This window comes from Melozone crissalis, unplaced genomic scaffold (assembly GCF_028551555.1).
Source record: "Melozone crissalis strain CALT ecotype California unplaced genomic scaffold, PUWL_Pcris_2 ptg000107l_1, whole genome shotgun sequence".
Lineage (NCBI taxonomy): Eukaryota > Metazoa > Chordata > Aves > Passeriformes > Passerellidae > Melozone > Melozone crissalis.
Genome location: NW_026535884.1, coordinates 1326547 through 1339347, shown reverse-complemented (window position 1 = coordinate 1339347; position 12801 = coordinate 1326547). Strand labels below are relative to the sequence as shown.

The 12801-nt window shown below is 48.6% G+C and overlaps 1 protein-coding gene across 5 annotated transcripts; it reads left to right on the top strand.

Moving 5' to 3' along the window:
• The first annotated feature begins 128 nt into the window (after positions 1-128).
• Positions 129-11777, top strand: MTHFR (methylenetetrahydrofolate reductase). 5 transcript variants are annotated; one of them, XM_054292139.1, is made up of 12 exons: positions 129-150; positions 2822-3076; positions 4079-4317; positions 4608-4718; positions 4884-5077; positions 5537-5787; positions 6537-6671; positions 7497-7677; positions 8444-8626; positions 9907-10008; positions 10232-10351; positions 10950-11777. In XM_054292139.1, exons 2-12 carry the CDS (start codon positions 2832-2834, stop codon positions 11145-11147), a joined length of 1959 nt encoding a protein of 652 aa, XP_054148114.1. In that variant the 5' UTR covers positions 129-150; positions 2822-2831; the 3' UTR covers positions 11148-11777. The 5 variants fall into 5 exon arrangements, with proteins under 5 accessions (XP_054148114.1, XP_054148113.1, XP_054148112.1 ...); XM_054292138.1 differs by lacking the exon at positions 129-150 and adding an exon at positions 855-893; XM_054292140.1 differs by lacking the exon at positions 129-150 and adding an exon at positions 3181-3267 and having other exon boundaries at positions 3011-3090.
• The last annotated feature ends 1024 nt before the right edge of the window (positions 11778-12801 follow it).

Here is a 12801-nt window from a genome sequence, read left to right as displayed (position 1 = left end):
CCAGGCCCCGTCCGGCCCCCGGCCCCGCCCCGGCCCGCGGCGCCATGTCGGGTGAGGGCAGCCGCGGGCCCACACGTGACGCGCCCGGCCGCGGCCGCCTTTAAAGCGCGGCGGGCGAGCGGCGCGGGCAGCGCCCGACAGCGGCCGCAGGTGAGCGGGGCCCGGGAGCGGGGGTTCCATCGCTGCCCCACCACCGCCCGGGGCTCCCCCCGGCCCGTGTGGCTGCTCCGGCCGGGCCGTGCTGCTGGCGGGGTGAGCTGAGGTGAAGGGGCGATCGGGCTGCAGTGACCTGCCTGGCTCCGACCCCTTCCCCGGCACTCGGGATCGCAGGTGCTGCTCCCCGCCTCTTTCCTCGGCTGCCGGGCTCCCTCCGGCCTTTCCCCCTTGGCTGTCCCGTGGCCCCTCAGCTGTTCGGGCGGTGGATGCAGCCCCGGGCCCCTCGGTGCCCGCCTGGCCTCAGCCTGATGCCGTGGCCCTGGAGCAGCGCCGTGCACCTGTGAGAAAAATGCATCTGCTGCAGCCGAGTTCAGTCTGGAGGGTAAAACTGAGCTTAGGGGAATATGCAGACTGCACGCTCTGTGTGTCGGTGTCAGCTCGGGGCTGGAATGAGGTGGAACACAGATTCCATGCTCTGTGTGTTGGTTGCAGCTCAGGGCTGGAAGGAGTTGGAATACCAACATCATAAAAACACAGCAGGTGCATCCATGGTGAGCATCAGAAGTGTGCTGAGCCACGGATCTTTGAGCCCTGCAGCATGACAAAGACAGGAGCAGGAGTGTTGACAAGTGTTAAAAATTGTCTTGCTTTGCTGCTGTTCTTGTTGTTTAGGCTTATCTTTTTTCTCTTTGCAATAACTAGAAGTATCTGCCAGCAAATCTGTGATGCGTATCATGGTAAGGAAGTTGTTTCCTGTAGACAAAAGTCTAAGTGTGCCTTTGTCATGTCTTCATGATTTGATATTGCTAGTAAGATAAGGAGCTTTGCTCAACAGCCAATCTCATAGAGACCTGAATCCTTTTTCCATGTGATGGGTGTTAAAATCTCAAATCAGAAAACAAAGCTCCTTTGATTTGCCTGTCATGCGTGCTGGGAATGCGATGGGAGCTGACAGCATGTGATTGTGAGCTGCTAGCTCGATCACTAATGTGTGCTTGGGGATATTTCTCCCAGATTAATGCATGTGGATGTCAGGCAGAGTCCTCTGAGCCTCATCAGGGCTGTGACTGTGCACCCAGTTGGGTTTGCTTCACCTCTCAGTAGGTCTGTGGTGCTGATTTTTACTGCAGCTGCTGCGTTGGTACACAGGAGAGCTTGGAACAGAAAGCCTGCGCTTCTTTCTCACATCTGCTGCCAGCTGGACAGGTTCCTCAGGTGATAAAAGCAGACTTTCTCTCAAAGGGTTTTGCTTGATTGGCAGCTCGAGTGTAAACAGTAGAAGCTGAGTTCAAAGTCTTCTTGGCTGAACTAAACCCACAGACCTGATGATAAGGACTGAGAGTGTGATGGTTCACGCAGCTGCTTCCCCCAAAACAGCTCCAAAGTTATGTCATACTTGGACAACATGCTGCTTCCCAGTGAGAATTTTAAGCTTTGGCAGGTACTAAAGCAAATAACACAGAACCAAATATTGTGGTAGCTCTTCCATAACTGTAATCCCTACCTCATTTTAAAGGCACAGGATGGAACATTTTGCAGAGCTAAGTGGAGTTTGATATCCTAAACCTCCTTGTACCACTGACTTGCAGTGATGTTTTGCTTTCTGTAACACCAAGCACAGCTGATCTCGTTGCAAGACAGGGAGATGAGGATGGTCCCTGCTGGCCTTGTTTCCAAGCAGCCTCAATTGTTGACCAAGGGAACAGTGTGTCTGGTACAGAGTTGAGTGTGTGCAGTGGGACTGGCATAGGGGACAGTTGTCTGTGGAGAAGGCTAATGGTTGGAAATGCAGGTGTGAAGCCAGCAAAGAAAACAGGCTTTACTTTGTTTCTGACACAGCAATAATTTGTGCATTCTTGAGTACCTGCTCCATTAGCACTGACTTTCCTACCTACACTGTAAAGCAGTGCTGCCTTTTGGGCACAAACAGGATGGAAACAGTCCAAGAAGCAGCTGCAGTAGACAATAAAAAAATATCTGCTGGCATGCCTGAAAGAGGGGTCTCCTCAAGGCAGGTCTCATAAGCTCTTGGAGATCTACTTCACACCCAAGATAGCTCAGCTGCCTTAGAAGGCATAAAATCAGCAGGATGGCTTCTGTGGTAGTGTTGGAAACATAAAGGTTTAATAAAAGGCAAAGTAACAAACTCTTTACAGAGAAAAACTTGAGACAGGTGCAAGAGGTTCTTGCTCCTGGTAAAACACCTCGCAAAGGCCATTTGTTTCTTTCGCTTCTTTTTCTAGTAAATTGCTCAGGTGGAACTTTTTGGCTCCTGTCCAACTGGCTATCCTTAAGTTTGAGGTGGAGTCCCCCAGGTCCTATGAGATGTCTTTTCTGATTGAGGAGAGAAACTTCTGGGTTTATTTCCTCTTTAAGGGGACAAAGGAGAGTTTTGTCACTCGGTCAACAGGGGGCACATTCCTATGCATGCCCAGCCCAAGGCTACAATCACTATCAGCACTATCTAAACACATATCTAAACACTATCTAAACATGCTTTTTCCTGTGTTTTCTCCAGATTTCCCACTACAGCTTACAGTGAAAGGTGGTGGTGGATGCTGGGTCTCGGCATTGGCTTCTTCAATCATCTGCTGCTCGCCCTAACAGTCTCTGCTTCATGCAGGCACCCATGTACTGACCATCCTCTTTGTGCTCCCTTCTGCAGAGCTCCCACCATGGTTAATGAGACCCAGCAGAGCTGCAGCGGCAGCTCCAGCTCCAGGTCGGATGGCGGCAGCAGCAGCAGCGGCAGCGAGGGCTCCAAGGACAGCTCGCGCTGCTCCACGCCCGTGCTGGACGCCGAGCGCCACGAGCGGCTGCGGGACAAGATGCGCCGCCGGCAGGACGCTGGCGACAAGTGGTTCTCCCTCGAGTTCTTCCCTCCGCGCACGGCCAATGCTGCTGTCAATCTCATCTCCAGGCGAGTGCTGCAGCGTGCGGGAGGGGAGGTGCCTGTGGTGGAGGGCAGGGAAGTAGCTGACTAACAGAGGCAGGCTCTGCTCCATGCTCTGTCTCCCCTTCCAGGTGACGCAGCAGGTAGTGGGGCTGTGCTTTCCTGCTGAGGAGGGTAATGGACACCAAGTAACGTGTCTTCCTTGGAGGCCCTGAAGAGTTAAGTGTCACGGTGGGATTGCTGAGGCGCCAGGTTGTTTCCCCACTCCCATGCCCTGGGAAGATGGAGTAACCCCAATGTCACGTTCTGGGTCTGAAGCACAATGCTGGGGCACAAAAGGACCTAGTAAAAGCACAAAATATTCCTTGATGTGGACAGTGTGCCAAAATCTCTGAAACACATTCCCATTTCCTTTCAATATTCATCCAGCCGCTATGGTTTGTGCCTCTGTACTACAGTTTTAGCCTCTGACACGGGTATCCACATCTTCGTGCTAAGTGAAAGCTGATAGGTCACAGCAGAGCTAGGAGTTATTCTGGAGCCCCAGGAGCCAGCATGGATGTACCTGGTGGAGAAAAGAGTATTTCATAATTCTTTTTACAATTGCCATATGTTGAACAGAAGGGCCTGTTCCACCTTGGAGCAGGAGAGAGACAAGTTGGGGAAGCCCTGTGGCCTCTACAGTTCAAGCTGGCAACAGAGAGCTGCAGCATAGTCTCCTATCTCAAAAGGAATGGGATTTTCATTTCTGTCTGTCAGAAGCTGTGTCAGCCTATCAGAGCAGGCAGGGAGAGAGTCTGTTGTACAGAGAACACCTCCACTGCCTCTTCTATGAAATTGTAAGGATGGCTTTCCTTATTTACATCAGCCACTTGCTAAACTCTTAGTGCAACACTTAAGTGGTCTATCCTGTTGCTATCATCCAAGCTCTCTCTGCCTGCTGGCATTCTGGCAGTGAGCAGGATACTCAGGGCACAGGGAAGGGATTTGGCTGTCTGCTGTAGGCTAACTCAGCTTTAAACCCCACAGGTTTGACCACATGGGAGCAGGTGGTCCCCTCTTCATTGATGTGACGTGGCACCCTGCAGGGGACCCAGGATCTGACAAGGAGACCTCTTCCATGATTATTGCTTACACTGCAGTGAACTACTGTGGCCTGGAGACCATCCTGCACATGACCTGCTGCAACCAGAGCAAGGATGACATCACAGGGCACCTGCAGAAGGCCAAGAGGCTCGGGCTGAAGAACATCATGGCCCTGCGTGGAGGTGAATCCTTCTGTCCTGGGATGTTAGTGCAGAGGTTGTGCTGCTGCTGCGTCCAATTCCAGAGTAAAACCAGAAAAGATTTGGGGGCTCCTTCTGCAGGAATTAAATGCTGAGACTGTTTTACCTGAGCCCTTTGTTAGCAGTGCCTTCAGCTCAAGGGCAGACAAAACCAGTCCATAGGTAAAACTGCAGATTTGGGAGTTCACCTGTCTTCCTTTTGATACCAGGTTTTTACAGAACTACCTGATCTGAGCTGAGCAAACAGACCTGTGGATTTGTTCTCTTTTCAGATCCTGCTGGTGAAGAATGGGAGGAAGAAGTGGATGGTTTCAACTACGCTGTTGATCTGGTTAAGCACATTCGCAATGAATTTGATGATTACTTCGACATCTGTGTGGCAGGTAAATGCCTTCTGCTGCAGACTGTGCAGGGTCTGAGACAGGGAAATCAGCTCAGCAGTCGCTCCCTGGACCTGAGCTGTGACAGTAGAATCAGATTGGATACTTCCTAATCTCTGCATGTTGTCCTGACCACATTTTTCATTTTTTTTCCCCTTCTCCCCAAAGGCTACCCCAAGGGTCATCCTGAAGCAGAGAGCTATGAGGCAGACCTGAGGCACCTGAAGGAGAAAGTCTATGCAGGAGCAGATTTCATCATTACACAGCTTTTCTTCCGACCAGAAACCTTTCTCAAGTTCATGAAGGATTGTCAAGCCATTGGCATTACCTGCCCCATTATTCCTGGCATCTTCCCTATACAGGTGAAATCCAGTTATTTGGATTTAAGGAGGGAATAAGGATTTAGGATGTTAGGTATTTGTGAGTCAGGGCCTGAGAGAGGTCTGTAAATATCCTCCACAAAATTTCAGGAAAGAGAGACTGCTGAATGTAATAAATCTGTTGGTGGTAGGCCAAATTAAACTCTTAGGCTGCTAATAACAAGCTGAAAAGGTTGGTTGTGCCCATATGGCAAAAAGGGATGTAAAGAACAATGGCCTGCAAGTCCTGAGGTCACTGAATATGCTGGGCTCAGGCAAGGATGTGGGGAGAAATCACCTAAAGTGGCATGACTGTGTTACCATCCTAGAGATGAGGCCTGGGAGTTGATTCCAGGAGCCCCAGTTCTAAATCTCCTACCACAAAAATCGAGATAAAGTACATGTATTAGTGGGATGGCAAAAAAGGCTCTTGGAAAAATGATAATCTGCATTCTCATCCAGGGCTACCACTCCCTGCGCCAGCTGGTGAAGCTCTCCAAGCTGGAAGTGCCCCAGGAAATCAAAGATGTGATTGAGCCCATCAAGGACAACGATGCAGCCATCAGGAACTACGGGGTGGAGCTGGCAGTGTCCATGTGCAGGGAGCTGCTGGACAGTGGGATGGTGCACGGGCTCCACTTCTACACCCTCAACCGCGAGGTGGCCACCACCGAGGTGCTGAAGCGCCTGGGCATATGGAACGAGGACCCCAGGTGAGCAGAATGCCTTGGCTTCTCTTAGTTCCACTTTTCTGTCCATCTGTCCATCCCTCCCTGTTGGGAATTTAGCTGCTAGAGACTGGAAAAGTACAAAGCCGTGGCTAATTCCAAGTCCTGCACCTGTGAGATAGCATGTCCTTGGGCCTAGCTGTAGTAGGATAACAAATAGTGAAAGAGACATGAGAAAAGAGAGATGTAACCCCTAAGGAATGAGGAAGAGTTCATGGTATAGTTTAACCAATAGATTGCTTGGCTTACAGAATATTCATAAGCTTATTATTTGCTGTATAAGTGTTTGATGCTTTCTTCAATAAACTGGACCTGTCGGACCTGTGATGAACCACCTGGTGTCCTGGTCCCCTTCCTACAACACCTCCCGTCTACTGAAGGTACAAATAATGGATGGGTGTCACCATGATGCTTCCTGAAAAATCCCTTCACCAGGATTTTTCTCCTGAGAAGCCTCAGAAAAGAAATGTAAACAATAATTATCTGATTGATTGGAGGTTGCTTACCAGCAGGTGCATCTTTGATTGGTTCCATGTGAATTGTTTTTAATTAATGGCCAATCACAGCCAGCTGTGTTGGACTCTCTGAGTCTGTCATGGGTTTTTATTATTATTCTTGTTGTGCCTTCTGATGTCTCCTTTCTCTTTCTTTAGTATAGTTTTAGTATATATTTTTTATATAGTATTAATATAGTCAGCAGAGGAGCTGTGTTAACATCTGCTCATCCCCTGCAGGCGGCCTCTGCCCTGGGCAGTCAGTGCCCACCCCAAGAGGAGAGTGGAGGATGTCAGGCCAATCTTCTGGGCCTCCAGGCCAAAGAGCTACATCTACAGAACCCAGGAGTGGGATGACTTCCCCAATGGCCGATGGTAAGCTGGCACCTGCTCTGGGGGTCCCAGCTGTGGGTTCCTCTGGGTCTGGATTGAAGGCACTGAGACAGCAGTTCATGTTCACACTCAGGTGTTTATTATTTCTTATCAGTAAAAGTCTGACTACTGTGAGTTCTGCAGCTTTTCATTAGAAGGCACAAAATGGCCAACAATCTCTTGGTACAAGGGCTTTTAAGACTAAACTCTCCAATTAAGAGCTGACATCTGGATTATTTTCCCTTTTCACCCAATAACTGATCCCACAGAGCTGCAATGCGGACTTTTGTGCCCAATTACAAAATGCCACCCAAACCCATGAAGGAGAAAGAAGCCCAGGACAACACCCTGTGCCCTCCATCTTACTTCCATCCAGAACAGACTAAAAATCCCAAACCCTCAATTTCTCACCAAGTGACACATCTACATTGCTCTCTATAATCTATTTCACACTTTTGTGGGTTCCAGTCAATCTTGAAGTCTGGAAAACTTTCTCCATGGATGAGGGTCAGAGTCAGTGCTGCCCTGGGGGTCAGGGCAGCCCAGAGCAGACACAGAAATATTCCCAGTGCCCTGGGTTTCCACAAGGTGCAGGAAGGCAGAGCTGTGGTAGGAAAGTCTGATGTCCTGGGCACACCTGAGGTAGCTTTAACAAAGTGGTCCCCTGTTGCTTGGATTTTAGTGAGGTGAGGTGAATGGCACCAAGATGTTGAGACTTTTGGTGTCAAGGTGGGTTTTGTTGTGTACTTCTCTTGCTGCTTGGCTCTCTTCCTGCATCACCAAACCAGCTCATTTTCCTCAGTTACTTCAGGTCCTCTTCCCTTCCAGGGGTAACTCCTCCTCTCCTGCTTTTGGGGAACTGAAGGACTATTACCTTTTCTATCTGAAGAGCAAGTCTCCCCGTGAGGAGCTTCTGAAGATGTGGGGAGAAGAACTGACTAGTGAGGAAAGTGTCTTTGAGGTGTTCACATGTTACATCACTGGAGAGCCCAACAAGAATGGGTACAAGGTGAGAGGCCAGGAAGGGAAGGTCAGTGTGCCACAAACAATAATGCGTGTTTGCTCTTGTTCCTGGTACCACATTGTTTTTCTAAGGAATTAGCACTTCTCTATCCAAAAGGATTTACTGGTATAGTGGTTGAACGGGGTCCAGCAGCCAGAGTTAAGGCTCAGCATAAAAGAAAAGCTGCTACAGTATGACAGGATCTATGACCATGTTCACAGGGGTTCTTGGACGAGGCAAGAGATGAGAATGTTGACTCCATGGTCAAAAGGCTTGATTTATTATTTTATGATATATATATATATATTACATTATAACTATACTAAAAAGAAATAGAAGGAAAAGGTTTCCTCAAAAGGCTAGCTAAGGACAGAAAAGAAAGGAATGAATAACAAAGGCAGCTCTCGGACTCTGTCAGAGATAGCTCAGTCTTGATTGGCCATTAATTATAAACATCCAAGAGGGGCCAATCACAGGTGGACCTGTTGCATTCCACAGCAGCAGATAATAATTGTTTACATTTGTTGCTGAAACTTCTCGGCTTCAGCAGGAAAATCCTAAAGAAAAGATCTTCACAAAAAGATGTCTGTGACATGGACCAGTATTGCTTAACTTCAGCAGTCATTCTTACAGTTGTACATATCCCAACCCTTGAACCAAACCTGGGAATTCTCTCCTGAAGCAGCCGTGTTTGAGACTGTGTTATCTCAACCCCCAAATGGAAATTCAAGGCTTGTTACATCCATTGTGAACCATCCTTTCCTCATGGCAGGTCACATGTATGCCTTGGAATGACGACCCTCTTGCTACTGAAACCAACCTCCTGAAGGACCAGCTGGAGAAGGTCAACAGAAGGGGAATCCTGACCATCAACTCCCAGCCAAACATCAATGGCAAACCATCCACAGACCCCATTGTGGGCTGGGGGCCCAGTGGAGGTTATGTTTTCCAGAAGGTACTGCATTACTCTGGGCTGGACAGCAGAGTTTGACCTGCTTTGGTCTCTGTCAGGCTGGGAGCTCCCATCCTTACATCCACATAATCTTTCTATCCACACCTTATTGCATTCTTGGTGAGATGAGGCAAACTCCTTTGGTGTCTTAAGAGCCATAATTTCATCTCTATGGCAGACTTCACAGCTATTTTCCCCGACTTCAAAACATCTATTGAACATCTGTAGAGTTTCATGGTTTTATTCTCAGCAAGTAATTATTGGTAACTCATTTCTAGAGCAGGCTGTGACATTTTATCTATATATACATGTGCCTGTCCCCTGTATCTGATTCAGTGATGGACAGAGCACCCAGATTTTTCACACAATGGGAATCAATGAGGTAGTATCTCTACCACCCAGCATCTCATGGTGGTTAACAGGTATTTAAAAATTTCCTCTGTCCTTCTGTATGTCAGAGTTCTCCAGAGTTGCCCCCAGCCCGTGCACTGTGCTGTTTAGACTGGTCATGTTCCTTCCCTGGCCTGCAGTCATGCCTGCCTCCCCCTGTCAGGCATTTCAGGCCCTAGAAGGGCTGTGACAGGAATATCCCATCAAGGTAAATGCCTGGCAAGTAGCTCCTACTGGAAGACAAAGCATCCTTGTTCAAAAGGGATCCAAACCAGTAAAACCAGAGACCAGCAGATGGCAAATGCATTTATGTTTTCAAAGGAAGAAATTCCCCTGAGGTGAGGGAAATCCATCATCTCCTGCAATTGCCAGGAAATGGGGGGAGGGGATGCAGTTGTTGGGAGCAGCCAAGCACAGAATTTGGTTATATAAGCACACGGGGAGAATTGGGAACAAAAGATGAGGACAGGGAGTGGTGGTGCTTGGGAGAGGCCAGCTGAGACCCCAGAGTTCTGCTCTCACCAGGCTGGGCTGCCTTGGCAGGATACTCCTGGAAAATGAAGATTAAGCTCAGGCTTCTTCCAAGCTTCCCTGTGCAGCACTTGTGGTAACACTGGAGTTTGTTCCTGCTCCTGGACTTACCTGGATGCAAAACAGGCAGTGTGTAGCTTTCTTCAGTGCACTGTTCCTGGGCTGTTCCCTCTGCTCTCCCCAATTATTTTTCCCCTAGCTCACTCACCACAGAGGCTCGAGCAAGAGTAAATCAGTATGTGTTTCTGGGGATGAACATACAACCCCAGACTCTACAAATGTCATTGTTTACCTGTGTGTGTCCAGTTCTGTTGTGATTTAAGGCTCTGATTCTCTTCCCCCTTCTCCATCCCTCCCTGCAGGCATACCTAGAGTTCTTCACCTCCAGTGAAATTGTCAGGGCACTGCTCAAAGTGCTGAGGAAGTATGAACTGAGAGTGAACTACCATATTGTCAATGTCAAGGTAAGGCCATTATTCACAGGACACTTTCCTTTCACCACCCTGGGAGAGACACAAATACCAAATACTCAGACATGAGGCTGATGAAGGGAAGGGAAAGCAAAGCACATCAGCTGCGGTGTGCAGCAGCTGGTCCCTAAACAAGGAGAGGGTAAATACACTTTTTCCAGCTAATTCAGTCCCTCCTCCAGCAGTTGCTTCAGAAGGATTTTCCTTCCTTTGTCAGGGTGAGAATATCACCAATGCTCCAGATCTGCAACCCAATGCTGTCACCTGGGGCATCTTCCCAGGCAGGGAGATCATCCAGCCCACTGTAGTGGATCCTGTGAGCTTCCTCTCCTGGAAGGTGAGTCCTGCCTTCTGTTGGGTACGTTGCTGTGATGCCCTGGAAATTGTGTCTGATTTAGTTTTAGTTTCTGGCACTCCTCCCTCCAGTTGAGGGCTGTTGCTGTATTGGCTTGCAGAGGTCTTGCTCCTCCTGCTCCCTCAGCTCCAGCAAGAGCTGCTGCCAGACACAAAGCACCCAATAAACGGGGACTGAGAGCTGCTACTGTTACTGTACTGTAAATTCTGATAATTTTCCCCTCTGGTAATTTTCCCGTGCCAGAAATGCTGGCAGGGGAACAGAAGCTCTCCTGTCAGCTGTGCCTATGCAAGGGGATTGTATCAGCAGTTACCAAACTGGAAAAGAAAGTGGCCAGTGGCTCTTCCTCCCCTCTTGCACGTACAGGGGCAGCATTGAGCCATCCATTGTACTGCAGTGTCTCCTTTCAGCTCTGAGCACTTGCTGCTGACTGGAAAGCATGAAGCTCCTTGCTCAGCTCTTGCCATTTTTACTGTGAAGAAACAAGCCACAGTCTGGCCAGTGGTGTGTAACACGTGTACCTAAATTAAGTAACATGAAGATGCCTCACAGCTGCCAATTTTTGTTGTTCCTGTGGCAGGATGAGGCCTTTGCACTGTGGATTGAGCAGTGGGCCAAGCTCTATGAAGAGGAATCGCCCTCCCGCATGATCATCCAGTACATCCATGACAATTATTACTTGGTCAACCTGGTGGACAATGACTTCCCACTAGAAAACTGCCTCTGGCAGGTGGTGGAGGATACCTTTGAGCTGTTGAACTCTCCAACTCAGCAGTGAAAATTCTTCTCCTAATCTCTTACTTCCTCCTTCCATCCACTGACTTCGGGAATGCAGCAGCTCCTGTGTGACAATGAACACACTCCCACACCGTGAGCAGGGTGGTGCTCTCATCTACCCTCACTTTGTGCTCCTCTGTCCCCACACCAAGGCTGCCTGAGCCATTCTCACTGAACACTAGCCAGAACTGCCTGAACCTCTGAGCCGAGGCTCCAGACTAAGCCCAAAGGCCGGGGTCTGCAGGATGAAGAGCTGCTAATCATGGTTAAGCTAATTACAGTAACTGAAGAACACCAGATTCTGGTAACTTTCCCCTCTGGTAACTTTCCTGTGCCAGAAATGCTGGCAGGGGAACAGAAACACTCCTGTCAGATGTACCTGTGCAAGGGGATTATATCAACAGTTACCAGCCTGGAAAAGAAGGTCAAATTGCTTTTATATTGCACTCTTAAAATATATTTCACAGTTGATCATCAGGCACTTTTGCACTCACTCCAGAAGAAGGTTCAAATTTTCTTCCTAACTTTTCTCTTTGTATTGTATTTCCTGTTTTCTTTTTAATAGGACTATGGGAATTTCCATTTTGATAAAACTAAGTAGGAATCATACTACTTCCTAGATTACATACAATAAAATACATGCATACAAATGTCTCTTTTATTAGGCCGTGCTCTAGCAGAGACTCATGTTGTTTGCTAATTAATCACCTGGCACAAGGGAAAGCTTTAAGAAAATCCAATTGTTTCTGTGGCAGTTCTGCCTTCACTTTCAGTGCATGTCCTGAGTGTGGCCCAAGTTCCATGGTAGAGTGGAGAAAGTGTAAATCCTAGAATTTAGCAAAAGTCACCAGCTAAGCTATTGAGTTCAATTCTGCAAGGTCAGGCATTCTTTTCAGGAAAAGATAGGTGATCTTTCCTGAGCTAAGCTTATCTTTCCTGACCTAATGCCTCTTAACAGCCTCAGGCCCCAAGGCATTGGAATAAGGGGTTGGGGAAGCTGCTGCGGCTGCTTTGTGCACTTAACAATCCTACAAAGCTGCCACAGGCTAGGAAAACTACCTTGGAGCAGTTCCCAGTGGGATTTCAAGATCCCTGCCATGCTGTGAGCATCTCTTTCAAACAAGCACGGAAGAAAAGCCTTTTCCAGATTGTTCAGACCCTCTTGTTACAGCTGTCTGAGAGCGGGCTCATATATCCAGGGTAATTACAAGGCATCAATCATAGAGGCAAGTAATGGGAAGGCTGGGGATCAGACACGCCTGTCTGGCCTCGGCAAAGCTTTTGGTGCTCAGCTGTTCCCAGCAGGTTTCTTCATACCTTGCCCATTCAGCACAGAAATGAAGCAGCAGGAAGCAGTCAGGAGGTTGGCCACCCACTGAAAGGCTTAATGAAGAGCTGATGGACCTAGACAGGGGGAGGAGGTGGGAGCCATGTGAAAATCTGCCCCCCCCCCTCCAGGGGAAAAGCCAAATCTAAAAATAAAGAGCTGTGTTTGCACCTACCCAAGCCAGAGTTTGAAATCAAAAGGACTCAGCACTCACAAACTCCTGCTCGCCTCTAAGGCTGTATTTGCATATTCCCCCCCTTGACACCAAGCTCCTGAACAGGGAAAAAACACTGAGTAAAAGGAAAGCCTAGAAGGCTTTTTTGCCCTT

Coding starts and splice junctions, on each gene's coding strand:
- MTHFR (XM_054292137.1), top strand. CDS start 2,712: ATGCTGGGTCTCGGCATTGGCTTCTTCAATCATCTGCTGCTCGCCCTA. Junction 4,719..4,883: donor CTTCGACATCTGTGTGGCAG/GTAAATGCCTTC, acceptor TTCTCCCCAAAG/GCTACCCCAAGGGTCATCCT. Junction 7,678..8,443: donor CCAACAAGAATGGGTACAAG/GTGAGAGGCCAG, acceptor TCCTCATGGCAG/GTCACATGTATGCCTTGGAA.